This window comes from Toxotes jaculatrix, chromosome 12 (genome assembly GCF_017976425.1).
Source record: "Toxotes jaculatrix isolate fToxJac2 chromosome 12, fToxJac2.pri, whole genome shotgun sequence".
NCBI lineage: Eukaryota > Metazoa > Chordata > Actinopteri > Toxotidae > Toxotes > Toxotes jaculatrix.
The window spans coordinates 11302772-11330245 of NC_054405.1; the positions used below are offsets into that span (position 1 = coordinate 11302772).

At 41.1% G+C, this 27474-nt stretch overlaps 1 protein-coding gene across 1 annotated transcript; it reads left to right on the forward strand.

Annotated features, from left to right (window-relative positions):
- On the forward strand, positions 1 to 26764 carry LOC121190643 (connector enhancer of kinase suppressor of ras 2-like). The gene is made up of 22 exons (XM_041051551.1): positions 1 to 64; positions 4300 to 4463; positions 6937 to 7139; positions 8309 to 8414; positions 8894 to 8935; positions 9032 to 9151; positions 12134 to 12193; positions 12351 to 12419; positions 15770 to 15916; positions 17508 to 17641; positions 18752 to 18954; positions 19125 to 19214; positions 19982 to 20172; positions 20293 to 20341; positions 20471 to 20649; positions 20735 to 20808; positions 21606 to 21677; positions 21938 to 22005; positions 22913 to 23013; positions 23122 to 23602; positions 26429 to 26628; positions 26717 to 26764. The coding sequence occupies exons 1-22, from the start codon at positions 1 to 3 to the stop codon at positions 26762 to 26764; spliced, it is 2865 nt and encodes a 954-aa protein (XP_040907485.1).
- The last annotated feature ends 710 nt before the right edge of the window (positions 26765 to 27474 follow it).

A 27474-nucleotide genomic window follows, 5' to 3' on the forward strand; every position in this document is an offset into this window, starting at 1 on the left:
ATGGCACTGGTTATGGAGCCTGTGAGCAAGTGGAGCTCCAGTCAAGTGGTTGACTGGATGAAAGGTAAGGCTTCGGGCACGATGGCAGCCAAACAGAAAGACATATCACCAAACTGCTGTTGTTTTTTTCACTGAATGTAGTGTTGCGCTCCGAGTCCAAATGCATTTCAACACAGATCCACTCGAGATGCCAAAAGGGAACAAAACACCTGCTGAGCCTCGGTTTTTTTTTTCTTAACCTCATCGGCATGAGCCTTCCAAAGGCTTTTAACTACAGCCCTAAATCATTTCATCGATTTATTTCCTGGCACTTACATTTTGGAGACGACTTCATGTCCTCACATACCAACATGTTCTCCAGAGCCTTACACGCTCAAATGGCACAAAACGCTTTAAAACCTCTATTGTGTCCTTCGGTGGTTATTGTTAACGAGGGGCTGCCTCGCAGGAGGCAGGGGGAAACATAGCGGAGATCCAGTGATTACACACAAATAATTAACCCTTCCCGCTGGATCTGGGGGTCAGAATCTGTACTTAGAAGAAAGGTTCAAGCTTTAGATGTGCATGCATAGAATAAGACCTATCGTAGCTTTGTGCGGCCATCTATGCGAAATGTTGATTCACAGATGCTCTAAGTCATTAAGAAGTCACAGCTGACTTGGAATATCACCGTGCAGGCCTAAGTAGTGTAAATCAGAACATCTCTTCTTTTAGATGGATTTAGATTTAGGAAACATCCAGAAGAAATAATGAAGTTACACATGCACAGACAGGATCTGGTCTGAAAATGAAGCATTCTTAAGGCCAGATGAGAGAGACTAATGTTTGCACTGTAATGAATGAAGGTCTGGGGAGTCAGCGAAAGTGGTTGGAGTTGGATAGATCAATGTACAGCTGTTAAAATGATTTAATCATTCATAGGATTTGGTTGGTTGCTGTGCAGGATGAGAAGTTCCTCGGAGGAAAACTGTCTGCTGGTTTCAGTCTCCAAAGACCGACAAGTGGCCCACTCAAGCCTGTCAGGATACTTCCAGGGCACAGATTACTCATTAGCTTTGCTGCTTTTTTGTCTGTTTGCTTTATAAAATTATCACCCACAGGCAGCCTGTTAGTATCAAATATGTACAGATTAAAAGAGGAAATGTTAAACCCAGTAGGAGGATGCTGTCCAAGTCTGTGTGTTTGTCTGTTAGCACTGCCATTGTTTCAGTATTGTTGTGTGTTGTTTTGCAGAGCCACGTGCTCACGTGTCAGGCCACAGCCCTTCAGAGATGCTCCAGATGAGATGTACACATACATACATACATCTTTACTGCCTCAACAAACACACACACACACACACACACACACACACACACACACACACACACACACACACACGTACTTAGTCATAATTCTAAGCCCGTAGGCCTTTTCTGCTGGCTCAGACGTATTATGATTGCAAGGATCAGACCTCTCTCAGTATGAGTTGTGTATTACAAATTGTACCTGTATCTCAGTAGAGACACAGAATGCAAGTGTACGGCTTGGTGGAGGATTGATGCAGACTCAGGGATACTAGGATGTGGAGAAAAGGCAAAGACAGAATGACCACAATAGTTAAAATGAGATCTAAAAAGATCTGTAAATAAGCTGATGGCACAAGTGAGAAATGCAGGGAGCAAGAAGCGGAGATTGGATATGAGCAAGGGCTCTTCAGTGTCCCACATCTGACAAGTGGAGCAGAGACGATTCTTGTGCCCAGAGCCCAGTAATGGTAATTTAAAGTGAGGGACAGAGTGGCACAGAGAGACACTGAGAGAGGGAGGAAACGGGGGGGGGGGGGTTGGGGAGGTTTATTTCTTGTCTCACATCCATTCTCAGCATTCACAGGTTCCATTATTAGCATACCGCTCCGTGATGTCACTTGAGGCCAAACAGGGGCACCCCATGACCTTACCCACCCCCCCTCGACGATAGTGTTTTGTGTGAGGAAGACGCTCTATTCCCAGCTGTGACAAAGCCGCTATAAAGAAGAGCTTCTCATCACAAAAGAGAAAAGGATTCCAACTTTGGCTGAAAATTTGTTCTTGACAAGTGCAGACACACATATATGTCCTGTTCTCAGTATGTTTTTTTGAGTTGTCCATGTGTTTTCAGGCACAGACTTAATGCAAGCTTAGTATAATCTCTGTACTCTGACAGCCTGCATTAGTATAATTCATGTTTTGTGAAGTCTATCAGTTTTATCTTTGCGCTCTTTCGGTCTTTCTTGCACACTCTCTGTGCCTGACACACACACACACACACACATATACACACACACACACACTGACAGTGATCAATGACAAGTCAGATTAACACAAATCCATTATAACCAAGCTAACATCCTTAAATATCTCTCTTACCTCACATTACCAGCGGATTATCTGGAATGGAGATCAGGATGTGTCAGCGCTGTGCTTTTAATTTCTCCTCAGCACGCATGATAATCTGGAATGGGCTGAAAGAATGAAATGGACAGGAAAATTGATGTAGTGGAGATTACTTAGTGCAATCAGCAAAGTATTCTCCATCTAAAAGGGCTATTACATGATTTCTCCTCTCAAAAGTGGAGAAATCATGCAACAAGATACAGCGATTCGGTTAAAACCCACCAAACTTTAGCATTAATGAACTGTTTCTCAATATCACTTTTTGTGTCACTCTCTGGTGTGAGACTTAACTCTCCCATTTCAGTTATAAAAATAACCTTTATTTATACAGCACTTTTTAAAGTAGTGAAATGATGCTTTACAGTGATGTTTAAAAATGTGAATTCCTATGTTTTTGAATTATGGCTAATGAAATCAGCAGACAGATACATAAGTTAGATGTCTCATGCTACCATGTAGTCACTTGTTGGAAAGCATCATGTGCTCTCTTCACTTATTTCTTTATTTTGTGGTTAGGGAGAATCCCTGCCAAAACCCTGCTTCATGGTTTCTGTGGCAACATGGGGAATACTTCATTGACATAATGAGTCTCAATTAACTTGGTAAAGAGGCTGATTAGTTAAGCCTTTAAATTTTATGCAAAACCATGAAACTCCCTATGTTTCCTCTCCACCGTTGAGCTGCCAGCTAAACCCGATGTGAATGCTTGATCAGGTTTAGACACGGCACTGAGTCACATGTATATGATTGGTCCACAGCAATGAAAAGACAAAATGAGCAAAGAGTTGTCAGTGTGTGAGTGTCCCTCTCTCACTGAGAAAATAGAAACAGACTGAGTGTATAGGGAAAAAAAGCCTTACAAAGGCTAATCTCTCTGTCCTCACTGGTAAAAGGATTGTCAGTTAGCATGCAGAGCACTTTCTGTTGACATTCAGCTATGACATGTATAAAAATAAGCATGAGCTTCTTCAGCTAATTAGCATGTTTGCTTGATATGAAAGTGAATGAAACTAATGAAGTGAATGTAAATAAAATTCTAGCGTCAAGAAACTGTGATGCAGAAACATGAAATGTCAAATCAAAATGTACTTACAGAGAAAATATCTGTATTTTGTTGAGCTTTTTTTTAACATTGCCCAATGTATGTGTTTTCAATGTAATTCTGCATGATTGGGACAGAGTACAGAGGGTGTACGCGATATCATTAACTCCCATAATGCAAACCAATGCATTGTTTCTGAAGTCAATAGCACCGTGCATTTGGTTGACACCTGTGTCAGAGAGAGGTTTTATTTAAATGATGATGTTGTTGTATTAGACTTAATTTTTTTTGGAAGAGTTTGTGATTTAATGTTTACCTCATGCACATACTTTATGCGATACATGCGTTAGCACGGTTTCCAGTTATAAAACTGAGATTTTAAGGCAAAAAGTCTTTAATGCTGAGAGGAGATGCAGAATCACTTGGTTTGTTTTAGTGTGCTGCTCTTCACCAACTGCTTCACTGAGAGACTTCACACCTGCTACAGCAGTGAAAGATGTAAATCAAGCTGAGCACCAACACACAGCCCCTTTTTAGTTGAAAGTGTTTTCTAGTTTAAAGCTGAAAATGTACCTTGGGACTGTTGACGAGGAGGGATCTATCAGATTTCTTGTCTGACATGAGCTGTTTCACAGGACACGGCAAAACACAACCTGTGCCCACACTTTACAGATCTACAGCACAGATCCTGGCAAGGAAGTATGATATGAAACTCTATTAGAACACATGATGCAAATAGAAGTTTCACAAGAAATCATAAAGTCTGATACCGCCAGGGAACAAAATCTTCACCTTGTGGCGCTGTACTGAAAGTTCTCCTGTCATCCTGTGTTGTTCCCACAGGCCTGGACGACTGCCTGCAGCAGTACATCAAGAGCTTCGAGAAGGAGAAAGTAGGGGGGGACCAACTGCTGCGTATCACCCACCAAGAGCTGGAGGATTTGGGAGTGTCCCGAATCGGCCACCAGGAGCTTATACTGGAGGCTGTGGACTTACTCTGTGCTCTGGTGAGTCCAAGCTTCCCACGCTGTCTTCCCACTGCTTTGTACTGTCACTTCAAGGAGTCACAGACCACTGCTGTCATACAAAGTTTCTGTGGCACATTTGGTGCCTCCTCAGTTTATCAAATACTTTAAAATGTGTTGTGATCAAAGCTAGAAAATAAGGCTGTTTTTAGTCCTGACAAATGGACATTTTGGACATGTAAGATTTAAGATAGATAAATATGATGTGTTAGCTGTGGTAACAGTTAACAACGTCAGTCATTTCCAGGAATATTGAATTTTGGTTGCTTCATCAAAATAAAACCCAATATTCGTACAAATATCACTAAGGGCTTTAGACTTCATGACGGGGAAATTGCTTCAGGCCTCGATTTTTAAACATCACAGCAAATCTACCAGAGTTAATAATCTGACCAAAATATCCTCCACAGGCAAATCTTACAGCTGTCATTAGCACTGACATGGATTACAGCCTCCTCTTCAAGTGATTTCTGCTCTGAAACACAAGTTTTGTGTGTGTCAGCATGACAGACTGCTGTTCTGCTGATTGAAATAAAGTGCTTCTGAAGTAGTTAGAGCATAATATTAAGCGTGTAACACTCAAAGTAGTGACCTTGTGACCACCTGGTTGAAAACAGAGAAAACAAAGACCATTTAACTTCTTTTTCAGGGGAGTTTCTGGTGTGGAACCTAGTTGTTCTTTATAAAAGTATTAAACTATCAGTTTAGAAGAAAAGACATGATTTAGTCAGGCAATATTGTGGGGTTTTTTTTTCTCCCACAGAAGAGCCGTTACCAAATGTCCACTTATGTCTATGAATATGCACTTCTTTCCAAACCTTATATTTTTAAAATGCATTAATGCAGAAAACTAGTGGAGAGTCCAGTTTTGTTTTCCTTAAATTTGCAGTAACAGGAAAAATCCTAACTCTGTCTGCAGTTTTTCATGGGTATATTTCTTTTTTATTATATTTTTTTTCAGTAGTTTGGGGTTTAGGCATCTGTTAATTCAAAGAAGTTCAAAACTCAGACTGTCTAATTTGACCACAAATAAAGATTGTTTTCATTACAAGTTAAATTACAGATTATTTTGTCAATGAAGTGATTCATCGTTTTGGTACGTAAAATGTCAGAAAACAGGGGAAAATGCCTGTTACATTTTCCCAGAGCCCAAGGTGACGTCTTTAAAAAGCTTATTTGGTCTGACCAACGGTCCGATCTCCAAACATATATTGTGCCTACAAAGGTATAAAACAGAGAGAAGCAGCACATCCTCACATTTGAGAGGGTAAAACCAGGCAATGTTTGGCATTTATGCTTAAAAAAATGACTGACATGATTAATCATTTATCGAAATAGTTCCCGGTTATATGTAGATGTGGAATAGTTCAAAACTCCACATCTACATATAAATTTAGGGCCCTGCTCTCCGTCTTCATCTTCTGCATATAATTTGACAGCCCCTTCTATAACTATACTGTCTATTAACTGTCCACCAGCGAAGCAATTATCTCCTTCACAGCTTTTAACAAGTGCAGATCAATTGAATTTCTATGTAAATGTAAATGTAGAAAGTTCTCTTTAGTTTGAACTGTTTGTAGGCCTGATATCTCCCTGTATAAGCCTGCTGAGTTGTTTCTTAAAATGCTGCTATTTTCTTCCTTTTCAGATCTTATTTTTATTTGAGCACTGAAAGGACAATCAGTGGAACAATCACAAAGTAAACATGGTTGGTCTTTGATAATACACAGCATTAAATGCCAATTCCCTGCTTTTATGCCAAAGTCCATAGTGGAGTTAAAGGCGTGACGCACTGAACTGTTAGACTGAGGGAATATAAAAGGAGAAGATGGGAAAGGATGAATGAGAAGTAGGAATGAAGGGGACAGGGTGGAATAGAGATGAAGATGGGTATGTGTTAGCCCAAGAGATGCATAGAGAGACTGGATTGAGATTTAGTGGACTGAGGTCACAGATGCAATCTGAATCTAAAGTCCTCTCATCCGGCATTGCTGCACGGGGGGCCCTGCTTCAGCCCCAAAGCTCCTTACGTAACTGGGATTTAGTTTTAAGTCTCTCAGGCAATGCTGTATTAAATATGATTAGTGGTCCTCCTGCCGTTCTCTCTCCTCCCAAGAAACTGTGACGCCCACAGGCCCGCACGTGCAGTTTGGCGTACAGGGTAATGAGTGTTCTGCTATCCCGAGACATGCAAAGTGACAGCTGGGGGAGAGCGAGGCTGGTTGGATGGGTCACTGGTTTTATTCCTCACATGTTCATCATATGAGTGGCATCTTTGCTAGGTGGGCTGGTCTGCCAGTGGTCTTTCTTTTTTTTTTATTATTTACAAAGCAGTGTCACGACAACAATTGCATTTCAGTCTCCACACTGGAGAAATTCTTGGAATGTATCACAGTTACAGCAAACACTGACAAACTGGTCAAACAATGAGAATTGACTTTCCTCTCTCCTTCAGAATTATGGGCTGGAGACTGAGAACCTGAAGACGCTTTCTCACAAGCTTAATGCGTCGGCCAAGAACCTGCAGAACTTTATCACAGGCAGGCGGCGCAGCGGGCACTACGATGGCCGAGCCACACGTAAGCTGCCCAATGACTTTCTAACCTCCGTGGTTGACCTGATCGCTGCCGCCAAAAGCCTTTTGGCATGGCTGGACAGGTGAGATTTGCAAAATGGTGCACCTGCAACACATTTAAACACATAGTGCAGACATGTAGATGCACATATAAATACATGTACATGTACACACACTGATACATTCATGCGCAAACAGAGTTTTCCCTTCAGTTTGTGTAGTTTGGTTTTACAGTATAGTAGATCTGGTTTTGACTAATTCTAGTCTCATATTTTATACTTTGGTTATGGAAAACTTGGTCTTTAGGCATATTTCAACCCTGAAGGATCTCTTAAATACATCCTTATTTTTTAAGCAAATATATTAACTCTGGGTTGGACTGGATATGAAGGTCTATTTGAACGTTACATTTTCTTTACATTTTATGTTGGTTGAAAAAAAACAGATTGTGTTGCTGTAATGCAGCAGATTAAATATAAAAAAACAAACCAAAAAAAACTGGCTTCAAAAAGGATGAGACAATCTTGTTTATCTGGCATGTTTTGTGGAGACTCCAATTCTTACCACATACAAACCAATTTTGTTTTTTATGTCGTGTCCATGACCAATCAGCTGACAAGAAAAGATGAGTAAAGGCCTTATATAAGTAGATTTTGACAGGGTGGCCAAAAAGGCACTGAGCAAGTCTATTTATACGTTGCTTTATCCCGTGGTTCTCTGTGGGATTGCGCCAATGTGCGTGTTTGTGTCTGATGAATTTGGAAGTTCAAAGCAGACAACATTCAATAGAAATAAAGTGATTTGCTGTTTCTTCTCCCATATATTCAGCCACACTCTACAGCATCCATCTAATTGAAATTCAATAATCAATGTTTCTTTTTCATTTGAAAGTGTAATTGTAGATTAAATAACACTTTGCAGTTTGAACATGACAGAGTTGTGTTCCACAGAGAAAAATTATGGATTTTTAAGGTTGGAATTTAAAATAAAAATTAGCTTCAGTGTATTATTTCTTATATTTGCTATTTATTCTCAGGGCATTGTGGGAAACAAACTTAGCATCTGTGTACAGTACCAGCTATAAAGATGCTATGTTTATTCAACATATAATCTGGTATTAGTTTCTATAATCTGAACTTTTGTCCTGTGTGTGTATGTGCACTGATGCACACGATCGTGTTGTTGGAAGTATTACCACACATTTGCCAGTGATTTAGTCTCAGAGGAAGAATGATCTAATGGTTCATTCCAGGTGCTCCTTCTTTTTCAGGTCTCCATTTGCTGCAGTGGCAGATTACTCCGTGACCAGAAACAATGTGATCCAGCTGTGTCTTGAGCTCACGACAATTGTACAACAGGTAAAATAAATTGTTTAATACGTTATGATAATATCTAGCTCAAGCCCTGTAAAACTTTTTATCCCAGTTAAACTGCAGATCACAATACCTTCACCAGATAAGAGTAACCTCATTATCACTGAATAGAGAGAGGTGGTATTTAATTACTTTTAGCATCGTCACTTTGGAGGACGATGTTTATTTAGACTTAAGAGAAAAGTTTAGGTGGGAAGCATTAAAAGTGGGTGTGAAAGAGGGCGAATAGGAAAGAGTTGAAGGCTGAGAGAGGGAGACTGGCAGAGAAAGAGAGAGAGAGAGACATGCCTCCGCATTGGTGATTCATTTGTTTTGTGTTTGTGCATGCCTGTGTGGGAGTGTTGGGGGTTATAGGTGCCAAGCAGCTCGGTTTTTGCTTATATCCACCTACAGCAGAAATACCAATAATAACTCCATTTTGACACATTCTCTTGAGGTAACAGTACTCTCTGAATATTCCCCAGGACTGCTCTGTGTACGAAACAGAAAACAAAATCCTGCATGTGGTGAGTTGCTGACTTTATTCTACTGTATCTAATGAAATTGAAGCTGTAATGCACGCACTTCAAGGTTGTAATCATCCCCTAATATGCCATCCCCAGTGTAAAACTCTGTCTGGAGTGTGCGACCACATTATCTCTCTGTCCTCGGATCCCATGGTGTCCCAGGCTGCACATTTGGAGGTTGTGCAGCTAGCCAACATAAAATCCACTGAAGGATTGGTAAGACTATCCCTCAGTCAGACTTAAAGAACCACACTCATTGTTTTGGGAGTTTCTCATTGGTCATCCTACCCAGTGTGTCACGAGAGGATGCTCTCTGTGTTTCTGTGTTGTGTCACTGAAGCTCTGCAGCTCTGTTTTCGGTCAAATCCCATAAATGTGTGACGTAATCATTGGCTTTGTTTGAAAGATGTAAGAACTTGCTTCAGCTCTGAGATTGTGAGGTTAGTTTGTGTTGCTGATGCATCTAAACCTGAAAAAACATGTCAGAGAAAATGTGCTTCAGTGGCAGATCAGTCTTTTCAGGCAGTTTCAGTCATGTTTTGTTTATAGTGGAAATTAAAAAGGTAGATAAGATTTTAAATTACGGGCTCCAGAGTTACAGAGTAATTGCTGGAAATAACGAATCAATTACTGATAATATCAATGTAAAAACCGATCTAGTAAGTGTATTGTTTGTAAGATGGTAAAATAGCCCAACAGAGTATTGGGTTGTAAGTGGAGAAGCCATTATAATACCTGGTAGTTTCTGAGTAATATATATTTTCAGCAGTGATTGCACTGGACAGCTGAGTTCATACTATTTAATGTTGTCTGACTTCGTGTCAACACTTAACTGCTGCCCAGTACAAGGTCAATACTACAGTTTCCATAGTATAGAAGAGTGCTGTTAGTACAACTGCTTAGAAATTTCACTATAACTATTTCACAATTACCATAGTTTCTCCTCTTGTCCTTAAAGTGTAGTGTGTCCTGTTTCACTGGAAGTTTCCATGAAACAACATGCAAATTCCCTCTTATGACCTTGCAGTGTGTGCAGTATGTGACTGAGAAGCCTGTAAATTAAAAGGTCACCCAAATTTAGCTATGTTGCTAATGATCTCATACTAATGATCAAGGCTGATGTCTTGAGATATAACAGATTTATGGAGTCAGACATCCAATTACATGATGGGCAGCTACTGTGGGCCAAAAATAAAAATGTTGGTGTTGGTGCTTTTAATTACCTAACAGCATCACACTGCACAGACTGCACTCGCTCATGGTGAACACAACAATCTGTAAGAAGCACACAAGCCTAGTACACTATGCGGTACCTGCACATGAGCAGGCTTTCATTATATTTTTCATTAGACATGAGTACAGTTGAATCAACTTAAAATATCAAGATGTTGAATTGTTTTCCAGGTTTGATGAAATGAACCCAGGAAAAAGCTACTCCCCAAAAGCTAAAAAGTAAAGTACCAAACTACTAATAATGCTGGATGGTGGTGAAACTTACTAATTACAGAAAACACTACAGCATGACTGTTGACAGCATATTGGCTTCTGTAATTCAAATATGGCATGTGCAAATTATCTTGCAGCATGTATCTCACTCACTGGGAAAATAGTAAATTCAGTTGCTCAGTCACTTATACTAACTTTGCCTGATTTGTTTCCTTTTCTCATTTGTTAAAAACGTTTAGAAATATTACACTTATCCCAGGTTTTTTGGTACCCAGAGACCAAGTACATAATTTTCAAAGGGCCTCAAAAGGTCAAAGGGTTGGTTAACCCACATTACAAAAAACAAACTAATTTGCTCACATACCTGCAGCGGCATCATGCTATGCAGGATTTTTTTTTGTTTGTTTTATTACATATGTTTTGTACTTCTCTGAGATTTCAGCCTTAACCCCAGCACAATGCAGGTGACCTGAATTGCATTCGAGGTGCTCACAGTGTTGAAAAAAATACCAAAAAAAAAAAAAAATCAGAACAGAAACAGTGTCCCTGGGTTTAATCCAACGATCCAAAGTTAACTGTTTTCGTCCAGCTATCCAGAGTATTATAAGACAAGTGGAAGGTGACCTTTTAAAATGGCACTTTAAACATCAGTCATGGTTTTATTTCACATTTCAAAATAGTGGTAATACTGAGGTAAAACATAAACACTGTGGCTTTTGTCTGGTATCTTACGGAGGTCACTTTAGCCGTCCCAAAACTGGGTTTTGCTGAGCTGGTGGGCATATGAGTCAGCTGATAAAAAGCAACATGAAATGAACATGTTGTGCATGTTAAAATGAGCAAAATACAAAATATTGCAACTACAACTCACTGTCTGTGTGCTGACTGCTGGGTACAGACTGTAGATGCTGAGCTAAATGGAAACGAAGACACTTATTTTTGCCGCCACTGTCTATCCATCAGCACTGTGTTGGACGCCATCTTCGCACTGACCTACACTCAGGCACGAGCTCCCTGCTTGGGGCCACAATAAGAGCCCCACCCCCACGCAAATGCTAGCAGGGGGCATGGAAGTTCTCTCATCCGTTCAGTGAGACCTGAACACAACAGTGGGCCAAGTGGCCTAAAAATAAACCTCTTACACTCATCTTGAAGACTGGCATGCTGCTTTGGTGGATCTCTGTGTTTGTGTGTATGTGTGTGCGATTGTGTGAGTATATATGTGTACTCATGCACATCTATTTGTGAATGTGTGTGTCTGAGTGTGTGTTTGTATATTTGTTTGGATGTGTGTTTGTGCTGCACTTTATACCCCTTTTAGTGGAAGCTTTGAGTTTTAGCTCTGTTTTTTTGCCACAGACAAACAGTATTTAGACAATAACTAATCCTCCATGTTTGATTCAGTCTGCTTGGAGGAGCATTTGAGTGGGACTCACTTCATGCCATAAATTCAGACTGAACTGATGGTTTGTTTAAACATTTTTTTTTTATTTTCCCAAATCTAAGCTCAGTAAAACAAACTCAAATATTTCACTGCTCCTAAAAAATAATTGAGATAAATCCAGACTCATACTCGTTTTTCACAACAAGCAGATTAAAACAAATGCAAAAATGTGCAAATATGCTTTGACCCTGGTTTGTTAGGCAAATGGCTGTGTTGCTGGGCTGAGATGGATTGAGTTTAATGGGCCTTGTGTTTGAGTTTTCTTTAAAATATAGATGTGAATTTATATTCTTGTTGTCCTCCCACAGGGCATGTATATCAAGTCAACATATGATGGTTTGCATGTAATCACCGGGACGACAGAAGGAGTAAGTACGAGACTCTTTGTGTTCACCTGTGGGGATCTTCACCTCACTGCTCATTCACTTAATACGTAGAGATTTATTGTTGTATCACAGTAATCTCTGTCATGACATGTGAAATGGAGCAGCAGTTAATGACTCTGCCTCTCTGTCTATGCATCAGTCCCTGGCTGACCGCTGTAAGAAAATCCATGCCGGAGATGAAGTCATTCAGGTTAATCATCAGACAGTGGTAAGACCATATGTTCTGCTCTCCCACTTATTTTATGTTTGACATTAATCCGCTTATGATTTTTATGTGCATTTTTTTTTTTGCCATTTGCAGATTTTCAGGTTGCTTCTGAAAATGTTTAATTCATGCATGTTGGTTTTGTGCACAAAGGAGTACCTGCCTCAGATTGTGCTCATGTTGTGCATGTGAATCCAGTTCCCTTATACACCATCACATCTGTGCTGCAGTACATCCACAGTGAGCCACCGCTCTTCCACTGGACCCAGTGTGAAGTGGCTAGCTGTAGTGTTTCTTGCAGGCAGTTTTTGAGGATGTGGATTTGTGACTCTGACTGGATGAATATGTCACTTTGCCCATCACAGGGCCAGTCAGTCAGTCAGACAGCCAGTCATGTCAGTCAGTCTCATGCTCACAAGAGCACTTCAGTTGATCTGGGGTATCTGCTTAGAGCTTTTAAACTATAGATAAAAATCACTGTCTCCGGTGTGATTTCTGTTAGTAGCTTTTTGGTTCCTAGACACCTATGATACACCCACAGAGTTGTTCTTAGTTTCTAATTAGACCTCTCCTGACCACTCCAAATAGCTGTGTTAGAGCAACGTATAATCTTTGTTCTCCTTTTTTGTTAGGGGTTAGGGGAATTTTTTATGCCTTTATTGGACATACACAGTAAAGGGAAGGACGGATGGGGAATGACATGTAACACAACAAACATCTATGCTTGGGCTTGAACTGACTTTGCTGTTAATGGTTGGTACCTTAAACCTCCTAGACTGGAGCATGCCACATTGTCCTTTCACTGGGTTTGCCAGTGAGACAAAACTGTGCTAACTTTCTGTTGCTGGAGTGTACATAGCATAGTATAAATCCAGTGGAAATGAAAGCAAAAACTTCCTGTTGTGCACAATTTAAATATAGCGCCCTTTGTCTAAAATAATTGCTACTTGTGTCTGAAAAAGCAAGACATATGATAATTACACAGCTCAAGTCAGGTTCATTTCAGTCAGTCAACTCACCCACTGAATGCAGCCATTTTTAAAGAGAATAAGTGCAAAAACAGACTTGTCAAGCCTCGTTCTTCTCACTGCAAAGTGTAGTTTAAAGGCTGGCAAAAGTGAGAGCAGAGAGGCGTCGGAGCTGGCTCCTCACAGGAAACCAGAAGAAGTATACTACATCCCAACAGACCGAGACCTTTTTCACAGCAGACATTTTGACATGTCATAGAAAGAAAAGCACAGGTTTAATTAATTACATTAATGATGGCTCAGCAGGTCATATGTATATGCACAATACCCAGATCCTGGAAATGAAATGGCTAAATTGAACAGAGCCGTGATTTATGTTATTAATTAGATCTGAGCTTTCCACATTAATTCCTTATATACTAGAAGGAAAAACTGTATAAAATGAAGATGATTTTTTTTTTTATATTTACCATGAAGCATCAGTATGTGGTATGGAGCTGAGACAGAAGTGTTCACAGGTGGATGGTGGAGGGGCTGTAGGTGAAGGGAAGCTCCTGCTGGGGCTGTTGCTGAAATGAGCAGCAGCTGAGTGAGTTTGACAGCTTAAGTAGCTGATGTCAGTCAGTAAACTCAGCTGACATGTCTGCTGATCCAAAACTGAACCGTCACTCATAATTGCTGCCATAACCAGCTTTAACACTGTTAATACATTTAATCTAGTGTGACCCACAGTTAAAAAGAAATTCTTGGTGGTTGATTGTTCGTGAACATTAAATTAAGAGTGGGGGCATTAGCTAGGGAGAAACCTTTGGAGAAACAACGTGATAACGGCATTGAACGTTAGATGTGTCTGTTACGGCCCAGGATTTGTTGCACCATCTCTTCTCACAAGAAGATAGCAAACCAGAGGAGACGTATTTTAAAGAAAATCAAGGAAGAAAATCTTCAGGCTTGATAGACAGTAGAACAAACATAATTTTTTTAAAAATACCACCAAGGAAAGAAAAGATGAAACATTTCAGGGATCTATAATTAGGGCAACTGGGAGAAGTCCAGCAGTGAGATACGGACCAGTGTTAACAAGATTTGCGCATCCTTTTCCACGGGAAGCAGACATTTTTATGAGGCAAAGGAGTTACACTGACCAAAGGAAGTGAACGAAGGAAAAATCCTCTGAGGCAACAGCTTTGAAAATGTTATAACATGTGTATAATGAGCTAAATAAATGGAAAATTATTTGAGCACAAGCTTGGAAGGCTGGAGAAAAAAAAGCTAAAGACAGCATGTCAGAAATAAATAACTCCAGGGCAGCAACCATAGATTGAATTTCTGGTGCAGGAATGGTCAATAAATGGGGAAGGCTTCAAACACATAAAAAGGCTCCATACAGGACAGTAAATTTTAACACTGGAGACTGTTAAACAGAATCCACTACTGAAAATGAAACAGAAGGAAAAAAATTGTGACATAACGTTTTATAAGAAACACATTAAAGCAGAGAATTTCAGGTGGCAGAGAAAGTAGATAGTCAAAAAAATAAAAACCCTAAAAATCAGGGGTTTTACTGCTTTAAATAAACACATTGTTTTAACCAGACATAGCAAAACAATCCTTTTATCGTGGAATAAAACAAGCATGGGGCTCTAAAACAGTCTGTCTGTCCCTTTAATGCTCTTTCTGTGCAAAGAATTTCTGTGTAGTGGCTGTCAAGGTGAAAAATTACTTGGAAAAGGTACAAAGTGATTGGTAGGTCAGAGCCTGGAAAATGCCTGGTTTCTCGGGCTGCATGGAATACGCAAGATGTACTGAAATTCAGTGGAGTCAGCCAAGCAAGAGAGGATATTTTCTCCCCAAACTGGACCTGGCATATTTGGTTCAGCAGCAGACCGTGTTTCTCTGGGCGGGATGTTTTTTGTGCCAAATGTCATGAAAACTGGGTTAAAGACTATTTAGAAGGCATGCAGCTGTTCTCAACACACAACGCTGGAGCTTACCACATCATGACAGCGCCCGCAGATTGATGTCACAGGAGGTGTACAAGATGCCCTTTGGCGTCCAGCTTTGCATTTAAGGTCCTCGTCAACGTGAATCTCAGAGGCTGCGGGATGTGCCTCGGTTCCTAACCATCAGGATCTGCTTGCATCATTAAAATAACGACCACAGCAGCACCTCGAATGAAAATGGCTGCTTGGCAAGCTGAACCTCAGCATTAAGCATGTGAAAGGAAATTGCAGAAAAACAAACACCCAAGCATTAAGAAGAGAAAGTTTTATGAACTGGATGTACAGTCACTTCCTGTACTAGTCACTGAATTACAGCTTATTATTTCTGTTTCTGAGTTTGTGTGTTGAGAAAACCCCTTGTCGTGCTGTTGTGGTTTGTTAGGTGGGCTGGCAGCTGAAGAACTTGGTGAACCTGTTGCGCGGAGACCCTGCAGGTGTAACCCTGACTCTGAAGAAACGCCCACAGAGCACGCTCACCTCAACCCCTGCTCTGCTCAAAAACATGAGATGGAAACCACTGGCGCTGCAAGTATGACGACTACTTTCATTCTCCATTAATATGTTGGTCCGTGCCTGTTTCTGTGTGAATGTGAGCTCTGTGTTAATTGTAAGTGTATATCTTTGTGCTTCTGTCACCGCTTGTGTTTAAAAATAAGACTCCACTGACTCCTGACGCTAGTCACCAAAACCCAGTGTCATTCTATAAATGGCCAAGATAGAAAATAAACAGAAGAGTGAAAAACATTTTTTTCTTTTTTTTTTTTTTTTTTTACAGCACCTTGTAATCTAAAACAAGAGCCCTGAAACAAACAATAGTAATGTAAAACTCATTATGTTCTATTTCTGTTAAACTATTTCCATAGAGATCATTTTGGGCTGTGAGCTGTTATACAGTAGCTGTGGGAATTGCACTGTATTGTACAGGTATTGCTTTTATTGCGTCCATCTCTGTTTTGTACCAAAACTTGTGTCTAATTGGTTGACGGTTCCAGCATCATTCATTCACAAGTAGACATTTCAGCTCTAAGTGGCATCTGCTGTCCTACTTCGGCCAAACCAATTACATTATTAGGATCGTGTGCCCGAGCCAGAAAGGGTGGAAATGAGAGGGATGTGTATTAAAGTGGCCCAGCTTTTCTTTGAGTCCCAGGCCAGAGAAAATGTTTTCTCCCCCCGAGGCCCTGAAGCGCAGTCCTGCTCAGCCTCCTCCCCCTTCACATTCTCACATTCTACTTCTCCACCTAAATCGAATTTGCTCTCCTGTCGGCATTTTTAAGGACACAGAGGGAGAAAAGCGCATAGAAACTGTGACACTTTATGTTCTGAGATGTGACTAAAATTAACAATGCCAAGGTAAGCTGTTAAGTTATTGAAAAGAACTCTGTGCTGTGGAAGCCCTGTAGTAACTCTGACATGCATAATGATTTTATGCTGGAGCACATCTCCTGATAATACATCTCTGATATTAGTCAGCTGCGAGTTACGCAACATATTAGCATAGTTTGAGCAGTGACAAATTAGTATCCTATTGTTGAAAAAAAAATTCTCATTTAATAGTCCATGTTTTATCACCACAAAACAAGCATCTTGTGATCAGATTGCATCTCTCTGACTACTCAAGTTAAGCTGATAATTTTTCAGGCCCCTATTTTGGTATAATAAATGTGACAAGAAGGTGATTAAGAAATTATTAGATCCATATTTCGTTACATAGGTATCTTTATATAAACATGGACCAGTCCATCTCCTCGTGCTGAGTTTAACGGGCTATGTAGGCTATGACCAGTTTTTCCTTGACCTGAATGAGAGGGATGACTAGACTGCACACCGACCGGTCTTCTTGTTTGCACCAGTTAGAACTGGAGCATCAGAAACATACAGTACGCTGCTCATTTCACGGTTGAGGTGCACAGCGGCACAGTCTGAACCGAAGGAACAGCTCCTGACTGACTGACTGACTGACTGAACTGCTGTGAACTCCAAATTTTCAATGTGTCAATCCATGTAACTGTTCCTCTCCTCTCTCTCTCTCTGTCTGCCTGTCTCTCTCCCTCTGTCTCTCTCTCGCTCTCTGGCTTTCACACATGCTCACACATACACACACAATCGCTCACACACAGCCAATCTTCCCTCAGAGCCCCAGCAGCAGTGTCGCCACGCCCACCAGCACTTTAAGCACTCCATCCAGGAGGAGTAGCTGTGCCCTGCAGGACCTCTACATACCCCCACCTCCAGCAGAGCCGTACACCCCCAGGTGAACACACACTCACACATAAAACGTACTCTGTGGGGTCTTTGACCACTATTAGCACTAAAGAGCAATGCTTTATACAAGTGAGTCCCCATTTTATTTGTTTTATGGGCTTGCACAAGGACACACATGCATGTGAGCAAGCTCATGCTCAACTCAAACTCAATTTCATGTTATTCCACTCACTGACAGGTGGTGGTGGTAACTTGCAAAGAAGTATAACAGTGCACCTGCAAAGGCAATGAAGAAGACAGATACTGCAGCATGCAAACATGGATATAAATCATGCACTATTTCAAATATTCTAAAACTTGGCCTTGCAGGTATTTTATGAGCCAAATACATTCATCACATTTGTTAGGCATTCAGCTGCAAAATGCTGAATGTAAACAATATAAGCTATAGCTACTAGAAAAATTCCACAAGGCACCTTTAATATTGTGTAAATCTCAACTTCTCAGTCGGTCCACCACTTTTGTGCAGACTGAAATATCACTGTTATTAGGGCTGTGCAAAATAACCAAAATCTCATATCCCGATATAGGTAATTTCATATTCAGATGACAATACATATCACAATATACCACACTTTCTCTAACATGTAATTTAAATCTTACCATGTACATTGATACCCAAACCACGTCCATGTGACAGCAGCTCCACTTTTAGATTTGAGCTCCTTGTTTTGTCTTGGCTGAGCAGAGTCTCCTGTTTAGAATTACTCTTGACTCTCCTCCATGAGATTATTGAGCCCTTTTGAAAAATAACAGTATATATTCGTGATCGCCATTAAAAATTTCACATCTTTAGTAGGAACAAATGGGCTTTGGGCTGAGAGCCACAGACAGGCTGCAGAAGTGAGAAAGTATTTTTGCGATGGACAAACAAATTGTTGGTTTTGGTCTTTTCATGGGATTTGTTGACAACAGCAGCTATATAGAGCATCCTTGGCCCTGTCCTTTAAACTAAAAACTCTGGTGTTTTCTGCCATTTATATGCTGAAGTCTTCCTCCTACAGTATATTCTGATAGTGCCATTGCTTTTTCTGTTTCTCTAATATTAGTCCAGATCTTCACTGACATTAGAATTAATTCCTACCCTCCATTACGGCAGAGACGACAAGGGAAATCTGCCAGGTGACGATCCTCAATCGGATGTCCATGTCGCAGAGGGATCTGAGTCACCAAACTCCTACCTGGACCAGGAGTGTCGGCGGCGATTTCCTCTGGTGGAGGAGGATGCTGTACTGTACTGTTACGAGTATGACCAGAACCAGGAGGTGTCGTCAGTGCGCAGGGGGAGCACTCCTACCTATGGTAAGAACCCCCCCCCCCCCCGTCTTAGTACTCACTGCTATAATCGTGAGAGCTCAAATGTGACGTCTGTATGTTTTTGAGATGTTGTTGAGACGTCTGCAGCTGTTTGATGTGTGCATGTCTGTGTGTGTGTGGGCAGCTGTGTAATATTGATGTTCCCTGTGCTCCAGGCAGGCTCAGGCCCATCTCAATGCCAGTGGAATACAACTGGGTGGGAGACAACGAAGACCTGGCCAAGCTGAAGAGAGAAAGCCGAAGAGGTGAGTGGGAGGCAGTGGCAGAGAGAGAAAGAGAAAGGGAGGCACAGAAAGAAGGAGGACAGAGAGGGACAGAGGGAACTGAGGTGAGTGGGTGGACATCTCATAATATCCTCACCCTCTCAGATCTCCGAGCCAAAAAGCAGACGGATGAGCTGGCCTGTCAAAACTGGTAACATGCTGGATATCAGTTCTTGCCTCCATCTCCTCCATATGTTTGTAATCTATCACTGCTCCTTTTTTTCCCACTTGATCCCTCTCTCCCTGTTTCTCTCTTTTTGCTGTTTCTCTGTGTTTGGATATAAAAAGTACACTGTTGCTTTGGCAACTGTAGAAATATATTTTCCTGAGATTTACACATTTTTTTTGGTGACTGTTGAGCTAGGTGGTAAATGGAGTGGGAGGAGACTGAATTGCTTTATTTCAGTCTCAAAGACAGGCTTGAGTGATGTGTTTGTTTCCTCTGGGGATGGTGGTGATATGTTGCTCCTTTGGGCTTTTCAAAAAAAAAAAGTGATGGTGCTATATTTATCTGCAAGAGACAGTATTTGGAAATTTTGAGACCTTCCTGCCTGACAACAGCCTCCTTCTGTAGACTTTTTTGATGCCTTTCAAATATTGTACTGGAAGTCTTTTGAAATGTCAGCATCCACTGATCACAGGCACCTGACTGGTCTTACATTTAGTATTAAAATTATATATAAATATTTTAAAAGTATAATTTAGTGTCATAAAGTAAGTGTGTGTTTGCCTCTGTTGTGTCCCTGCAGAGAATTCCTTGCTGCGTTTTGCGAGTGAGGATAAAGCGCCAGGAGAGGACTTCCTGCTGGGACGCAGCCTGAGTCAGAACAGGAGGAAGACGGAGCGAGGCGGGAGCCCCACCCATTACACTCTCGTCCCTGCCCTCCAGATGGAAGTCTCCCTGTCCACTTCCAGCTCTGACTCTGCATCCCTCTATCATGTCAGTCCCCTTGTGTCTGTCAAAAGTCAAATTTTTTTGAGCTAGCGTAGATGTAGAAGGAGCATGTACCAGCACCCGATCCCTCTGTGTGTCATCATTCTGTTTCGTTTTGCATTGCAGGTGTTTGAGCGATCCTCACTGCTGTCTAGATCAAAGAAGAAGGGTAAAGGTAGGAACATTTGTTTAAGGAGTTTGACTTGAGCGCTCACGTGTACTCAAACCCAAGGATGAGCAGGTGTTTCACAAGGAACGTTCTCTGACCCCCTCGTCTGTTCTGCTTCCCTGCTGTCGCCTGCAGCTGAAAGCCCCATGTCTTCAATTAGTAAGCGGCGGATTTCCTGCAGGGACTTGGGTCAGGGGGACTGTGAGGGCTGGCTGTGGAAAAAGAAGGACGCTAAAACGTATTTTTCACAGAAGTGGAAGAAGTACTGGTTCATCCTGAAAGACACGTGCCTGTACTGGTACATGAATGAGGAGGTGAATATGAGCAAATCACAGCACAGCATTAACACTTTATTCATTATGGGGCTCTTTGATTTCCCTTTGTTTTTGCTCGTCACAGGATGAGAAGGCAGAGGGCTTTGTCAGCCTCCCAGAGTTCAAGATTGATCGTGCCACTGAGTGCCGACGGAAGTTGTGAGTGATGATTTTCATCCGGACGGCAAACATCAAACTTCTGAGATTTGCTTTGCTTTTCCATTGAGCCTCCAAATTAGATTAGCTAGAACTACAAAGCTAACAGCAGAGACTCCATGATGCATATGAAGATACAGTCCTGCAAATGTACTATCAGTGCTGAGGTAATGTTGTGCAAACCGGTTCTTGGTAGAAATAAAGGGCAGATATATTTAATATCTCAGGGGACTGACTATGCAAAACAGACAATTTACAGAGGATACCTGATTCAAACAATGTGCACTTGCGCTATGAGCCTGCAGCATTTTAGAATGCAGACAGGAGGACAAAAGAGGCGTACATTTATATCTTCATTGTAATTTTGTATGCAAAACTAAGCCAAATCATTATGCTTGAAAAGATTCAATTTAACAGTAACTAAGGAAAGTTCTTGAAAATCCCACAAAGACAGTGGCTCAAATCATAACCATGTGCTAATGTATGGAGTGTACTTGGTGACAAATAGCTGTTAGCACATTTGGGTTTATTGTACTTCATTAGGTTAAAAGTCAGCAGATTCAGGGTTTTCGAGGGCATCATGTTTCATAATTAATGCCTCAAAATTGCCAAAAATAAACAGAGCCGTTTATCTTATGTATATATTATGCAAAGTCTGTTTTGTGTCAGTCTGAATTACTGTATGTGTAATCATGTGTCAGTTTATCTTGGCAGTGGTCTGTATTCATATGTAAATGTGTGCTACATGTTCTCGCGCTTGTGCTTACATTTGATTAAATATACCCTCGGTTCCCTTTCAGCGCTTTCAAGGCTTGCCATCCGAAGATAAAGACTTTCTACTTTGCAGCAGAAAATGTAGACGACATGTCCCGGTGAGTTAATGAGGCTGTGGTAGTCAGGCTGTAAACTCCCCCAATCTCACATCTGCAACCACATTTAAATCCCCACTGGCCTGAAATTGAATCCCCCTACTGGACTGCCCACTCTCCTTGAAACAGAGCAGTTTTGTAAGGTGATTGGTCAAACAGGGACACACACACATGCACACACATACACACACACACACACAGGCCCAAGATGTTTTATTGGATGTCAAGCTGTTGTGCGTCATGACTGCTATTCTCCCACACAGGTGGCTGAGTCGTCTCAGTATGGCAGTGGCAGGCTACTCCGAGCAGGAAAAAATCCACCAGGACCAAGGTGAGATTAGTCACAGCCTCAATCACGCTGTTACTTTTAGATTGAGGAATCATATATAAACAAGTGATGACGAATGCTTGGATAAATGTTTTGTCTAGTTGTCACTTGATGAGGTTTTAATTTGCTATCACAGATTTTCCATCACAGTGTCAAAGTTAGGTTATAAGGAAATGAATATGAAATCGGACTGCTGAAATTATAATTTGAATGATTACTGGATCATATTGTGCGAAACAAGACCCGATGTAGAAAAGTCAACAAATGGATTTTATTTCTAGATCAGCAGCAGAGGCTTTTAACACCTCTCTGCGATTTCACTTTCACTTCACATCTGATTTAAACGTCTCTGCTTTCTGCTGTACAGAAATGATAATTTTAGGGGTAGAAGGCGTCTAATTTATTTTCATACACTGGTGCCCCCCCCCCCCCCCCCCACACCTCCCCAATACCCTGGAGCTATTTTAGATGAGCCTATGTAGAAGGCTTGTAAAGGTGGGCGTGTGAAAGCAGGTTTGTCATTGGTTTTATGAAGAGGGGCCTTCTTCTTTGCTTCCTTCACGGTCAAGTTGCTAAATTAGACCCTTAACACCTCCAGAAGACTTAACAGGAAGTTCTCACATCTTCATCCATCCTCACCCTCTATACTCAGGACTTGGACTTATCTGCGTCACACGTACATTACACCGACACTGCAGCTACACCTTTCAGAACACTCATCCCCAGGCAGGGGCTCATCATCCCAGCTTGACACAGCAGTTCAATTTCAGTTTAAATGAGAAATTTTATGTATTTATCATTTGTACCAGCTACAAGCACCTGAGCTATAGTCTCATGTTCCTGCTGCATTTAAAAGGCTTGGTTTTGTCCTTAGAAATAAAACTTCACACAATTTGTTTATTCATGACAGATTACTGGAGTGAGAGTGATCATGAGGACATGGAGATGACCTCGATGCCAAAACAGGACAGTCCGCCACCACCTTATGACACCTATCCCAGGGCGTCCTCAGTGAGTCTGACAGCCTGTAGTTAAATAGATGAAATAGATATTATCCTATGAGACAGATGTCCCTTTTTTTTTTTACTTACTAACTGTCAACATACTGTTTGTATGTAGGTGAGTCCGTACCTGGAACCAAAACGTGGCCATCTCTCCTCCTCCGACACGTTCCAGTCCCGTTCTTCTCACGAAGAGTTCCACTCTGAGCCTCAGGAAGGCAGCAGCAACAGTGTCTCTCCCGGACAGAAGACGAGCAGCCATCGAAACTCATGGCATGACCAGATGGAGGGCAACACGAGGATGCATTACCTCCAGACGTTTCCTATGGAGGAATCCCTGCTATCTGAGGACAGAGACCAAATGGCGATGGAGTACCGCAGGCAGTCCACCTTGCCTGCACCACGCAGCCTGCTGCAAGAACAATACAGGGCTCTGCCGCTTCCCCTCAGAGCCAGTATCGATTCAGAGGGGGGAGGGAAACCCCGCAGTTTCACGCTACCCAGGGACAGCGGGCTCCACGCCATCCTTGCCGCCACCGCAGCTGTATCAGATCAGAGAGAGACCCAGCACTACCAGCTGGACCGGGCCAGAGACCCAGGTCAGACATGTGATGTATCACAAACATAGATGTTTAAAATTATAACCACGTTTGAGAATATACTGTATCATACTATAAATAAAACAATCAGCTGACTAATCAATTAGCTGATCAACAGAGAATTAAGTGATAATCAATTATATGTTTTACTATTTGATCAAAAAAAACGTGGCAGCACCTACATCACATACATAATAATGGAGCTTTTTTCTTTTTTAGCTCAGAAATCTGCTCCTAATTGACCATTCATTTGTCCAAACCTGTTCCTCAGGGGGTTCTCCTGCAGCTGCAAGTCGCTCAGCTAAAGTGAACAATTAGAAATTATGATTTGGTTAAAAAAATAAATAAATAAAATCCACATATTCCTGTTTAGAAGGAAAATAAACACTCAAGTAGGATCATAAATTAGCTGATATTTAATATAAAGTGGCTGCACAAGATGTGCTTCCCAACAACCTCAGTCACCTGTAACACCGGGTGCTGCGATTGAGACTGAATGCAAGTGAACAGAGAAGTCAAAATATATCACCAGAAGCATTGGATGAACTGTCAAAATTCCAGGATCACTGTAACATATATATACTTTAATATAATCACCAGGGTTAGATGACATCCAGTTTAAAATCAGTTCACACCTGAAACATGACAGATGGTGACGATAGATAGAGAAACTTTAGCTAACCTGACAGGGTTGTGGAGGGAACTGCAGCAGACCGTTACAGAGGATCAAGGTATCACACATTTAATAATATCTCTGTGCTCATCCTGGCTCGTCCTTATGTAAGGACCTCATCTGCTCACTGTTATTTGTAGATCAGTCTTCTCGTCCGCATATTTTTAAGCATTTGCGCTTATTTGTCGTCAGTTATTTTATTACAGCTGCTAACAGGCAGTCAGAGCCAGCAAATGTCAGAGGTTGAACACTGGCTATTATTGCTTTATTGGATTGGATATGAAGCCAGCCCATTTGCCGCCCCTCAAAGACCTCCAGGGCAGTCTAAGTGAGATGAAATTTAGTGTCTTATTTGATACTGATCTATCTTGGCAGTCCACTCTCTCTCACACACACAAACTCATGCTCTTTCTCTTTGCCTCTCTTGTTTCTCCCTCTCCTGCCCAATCGAGATGTCATTGTGCCTCTTGGCACGGTTTGGATGGTGAAGCGAGGAGGAATCCTTTCAGGCCGTGTTAATGTTGAATTCTGAACAGGATAAAGAAACATGCCTAAGGGTCCTCTCTTCTTGTCCTCATTTATCTTTTGCTCGACCGTTCGCTCTCTCCACCACTGCCTAGTAAAAGACGAGAGACAAACACAAAACAGGCGGCAAATAAAGCATGATACATTTCAAAGCACAGCCCCAAAGCTTCGGAACGTGCCACCCTGCTTCCAAAACACAAAACAGAGTGACGACTAACAGACTCAAAGCTCTTGTGTAATGTTAGTATCTTGCCAACAGAGGGCAGTGTATGTAAACAGGAGACATGAGGGGTCCTGGTGGTTTATTAGAGTGATGTTTGAACTGTGCATCCTGTCTTGTAAGTTTGAGGATGGTTTTCTTCCCTTAGTTTTCATCTTGAAGAAAATACCGTAATGAGTAAAGAGATGTACCTCAGACTGATAATAAAAAGAACAGAAACGTGCAACCTGAGAGTTTGTGAGGAAGACCACACATATGTTATCTGAGTAAACATTACTTTCACATGTGATACGGAACATGAACAAAAGGAGGAAAAATGGAAAATGATGCTAAAACCATAAAGTGGGTTTCCATAACTAAATTGCAATTAAAAATTTTCATTTAAAAACTTCCTTTTAGTTAACTTTCTTATTTCTTTTAGGAACTTTGATATAGCAGTATGCTGATATTTTACACTGAAAGTAAACTAAAGGGCAAGTTCACCCAAATTATAAAATTGGATTTTCATTTGCAGATAGTTTGGGATTTATTAGCAGAGGTTTTGAGATCTCTTCTCTACTGAACATTACAACTAAATACCAAAAGCTAAAAACTTGTTTCTTTTAGCAATGTTATACAGCCAGTGGCAGAATATATATTTACTCATATACTAGTATTGTATATTTACTCAAGTCGTGTTTAATTACAATTTTGAGGTACTTAACTTAGGTACTTTCATTTTATGCAAATATACCTTTACTTTTACATACTTTAATATCTTCAGTGCAGGGCTTTAACTTGTAAAGGTGTCATTTTACAGTGTGGTATTAGTGCTTTTACCTAAGTAAGCGATCTGGATACTGTTTCTACGACTGTATGCAACACACAGAGAGATCTTCATCTCAGTTTTTGCCTTTGGCCTTCAAATTACTAAAACTGCTGAAGGGTTGAAAGTGTTTTTTTTTTGTTTGTTTGTTTGGTTTTTTTTTTGGTGGTGCTCACAGCATGAAGGAGTTACATTTGAAAAACACAACAGCAACATGTCTTTCCAGAAAAATGTTCTTATTAATCCAGTGACCTTGCTATATTTCTGAGTCCCTTCACCACCCATTTATTTGCTTCGGCTCTCTGCCATTTCATGCTGGGCAGGTAGCATCTAATCGGCCTTGTGTGAACGTGTGGGCAGAGAGAGGCTGCCTGCAGTTTCATATTATGGAGTGGTGAGAGATTCTGCTAAAATTATTTTGTTAAATTTCATATCTGTCCATATTTCATATCTGTGAAGTCTGTTTATTTACTTAAAAAAATCAGTGTGCCGGCTGTTTTCTTGTATTCTGCTGTAACAAATAAAAAAGTGTGAAATCTCATCCTTAAGTTTGATGTAAAATCTTTGTTAATAATTGCTTGTCCTTTTTTTTTTTTTTTCCAGGCCATGGACGGGACTGCAGGATGCAGGCAGACTCTCTGGGGGATTTGTACCGGGCTCTGGAGCAGACAAGTCTGTCCACCTCGGCTGATCACAGATCAGCCAGCCGCCTGGAGTATAAGCGCTCATTTGTCCGCCGAGTTAATGACCCCCTGTTAAATGACAAACTTCATCGCCTACGGATCCTCCATAGCTCACTGAAGGTACAATAACGTGTTTTGAGCAATTATATTTTTCCATGTATGTGTTGCATTTGCCTTATTACTAATTAATTCCTCAATTTACCTGCAGAATGTCCCTCTTCAAGACACAAACCGGTCGTTGGGTTTTTTAGGGTAGCCTGTGAGGATCAGTGTGTTGATAAAACCTTGACCGTATCGCCTCTGCCTGTGCCTCACACACAGCCGGCACCCCCCTTGCAGGAAGTAAAAGGCACCAAAAACCATCTTTCACCTGCTTGGCTCTCCATCTCCTCTCCCTTTTTACTGTTCCTTCAACCTCACTTACCGTGCAGGAGCACAAAGGCTTGGTGTCCCTCTCCCCCCGATCTCGCTCTTTTAAAGATGAGGGCTGTCACAGAAGGCAAAAAAAGATGTCTGTCTCGATAAAATAACTTGTAGACTCACAGGGTTTCTGACTGGCAAATAAGCACTTTGTGTCCACGTCAAAGACTCGTCTGAGAGGCTTTGTAATTCATCGCTCACGTGCATGGCCACCTTCCTTCGCTTCCGCCGAATCGTTCTGAACATTATGCTGGAGTTGTGTACAGCCGCTCTCTAAGGTTTGATGGAAGAATTAAAAGCAATGCTATTTTGGATGTACACAACATTTTGTTATGCATGTGTGTATGATTAATGGGTATGTTTGTTCCATGAGTGTACAGGGTGTTAAGCATAAATATATAAATATATATTTAATATTACATTACTACAACAACAGTGACTACACAATGTTTTGGGGTACTTACAGTATACAAATTGTAAATCAAGTGCTGTGCCTCAGTGATTGTGAATGTACATTGTACTTTTCCAAGAGAAACGAGGGAAGAT

Bases quoted from the DNA above. Each gene is read 5' to 3' on its own strand.
- LOC121190643 (XM_041051551.1), top strand. From the start codon at position 1: ATGGCACTGGTTATGGAGCCTGTGAGCAAGTGGAGCTCCAGTCAAGTG. The intron at 12,420-15,769 runs GTAAGACCATAT...GTGGTTTGTTAG, and splicing joins AGGTTAATCATCAGACAGTG to GTGGGCTGGCAGCTGAAGAA. The intron at 21,678-21,937 runs GTGAGTTAATGA...TCTCCCACACAG, and splicing joins AATGTAGACGACATGTCCCG to GTGGCTGAGTCGTCTCAGTA.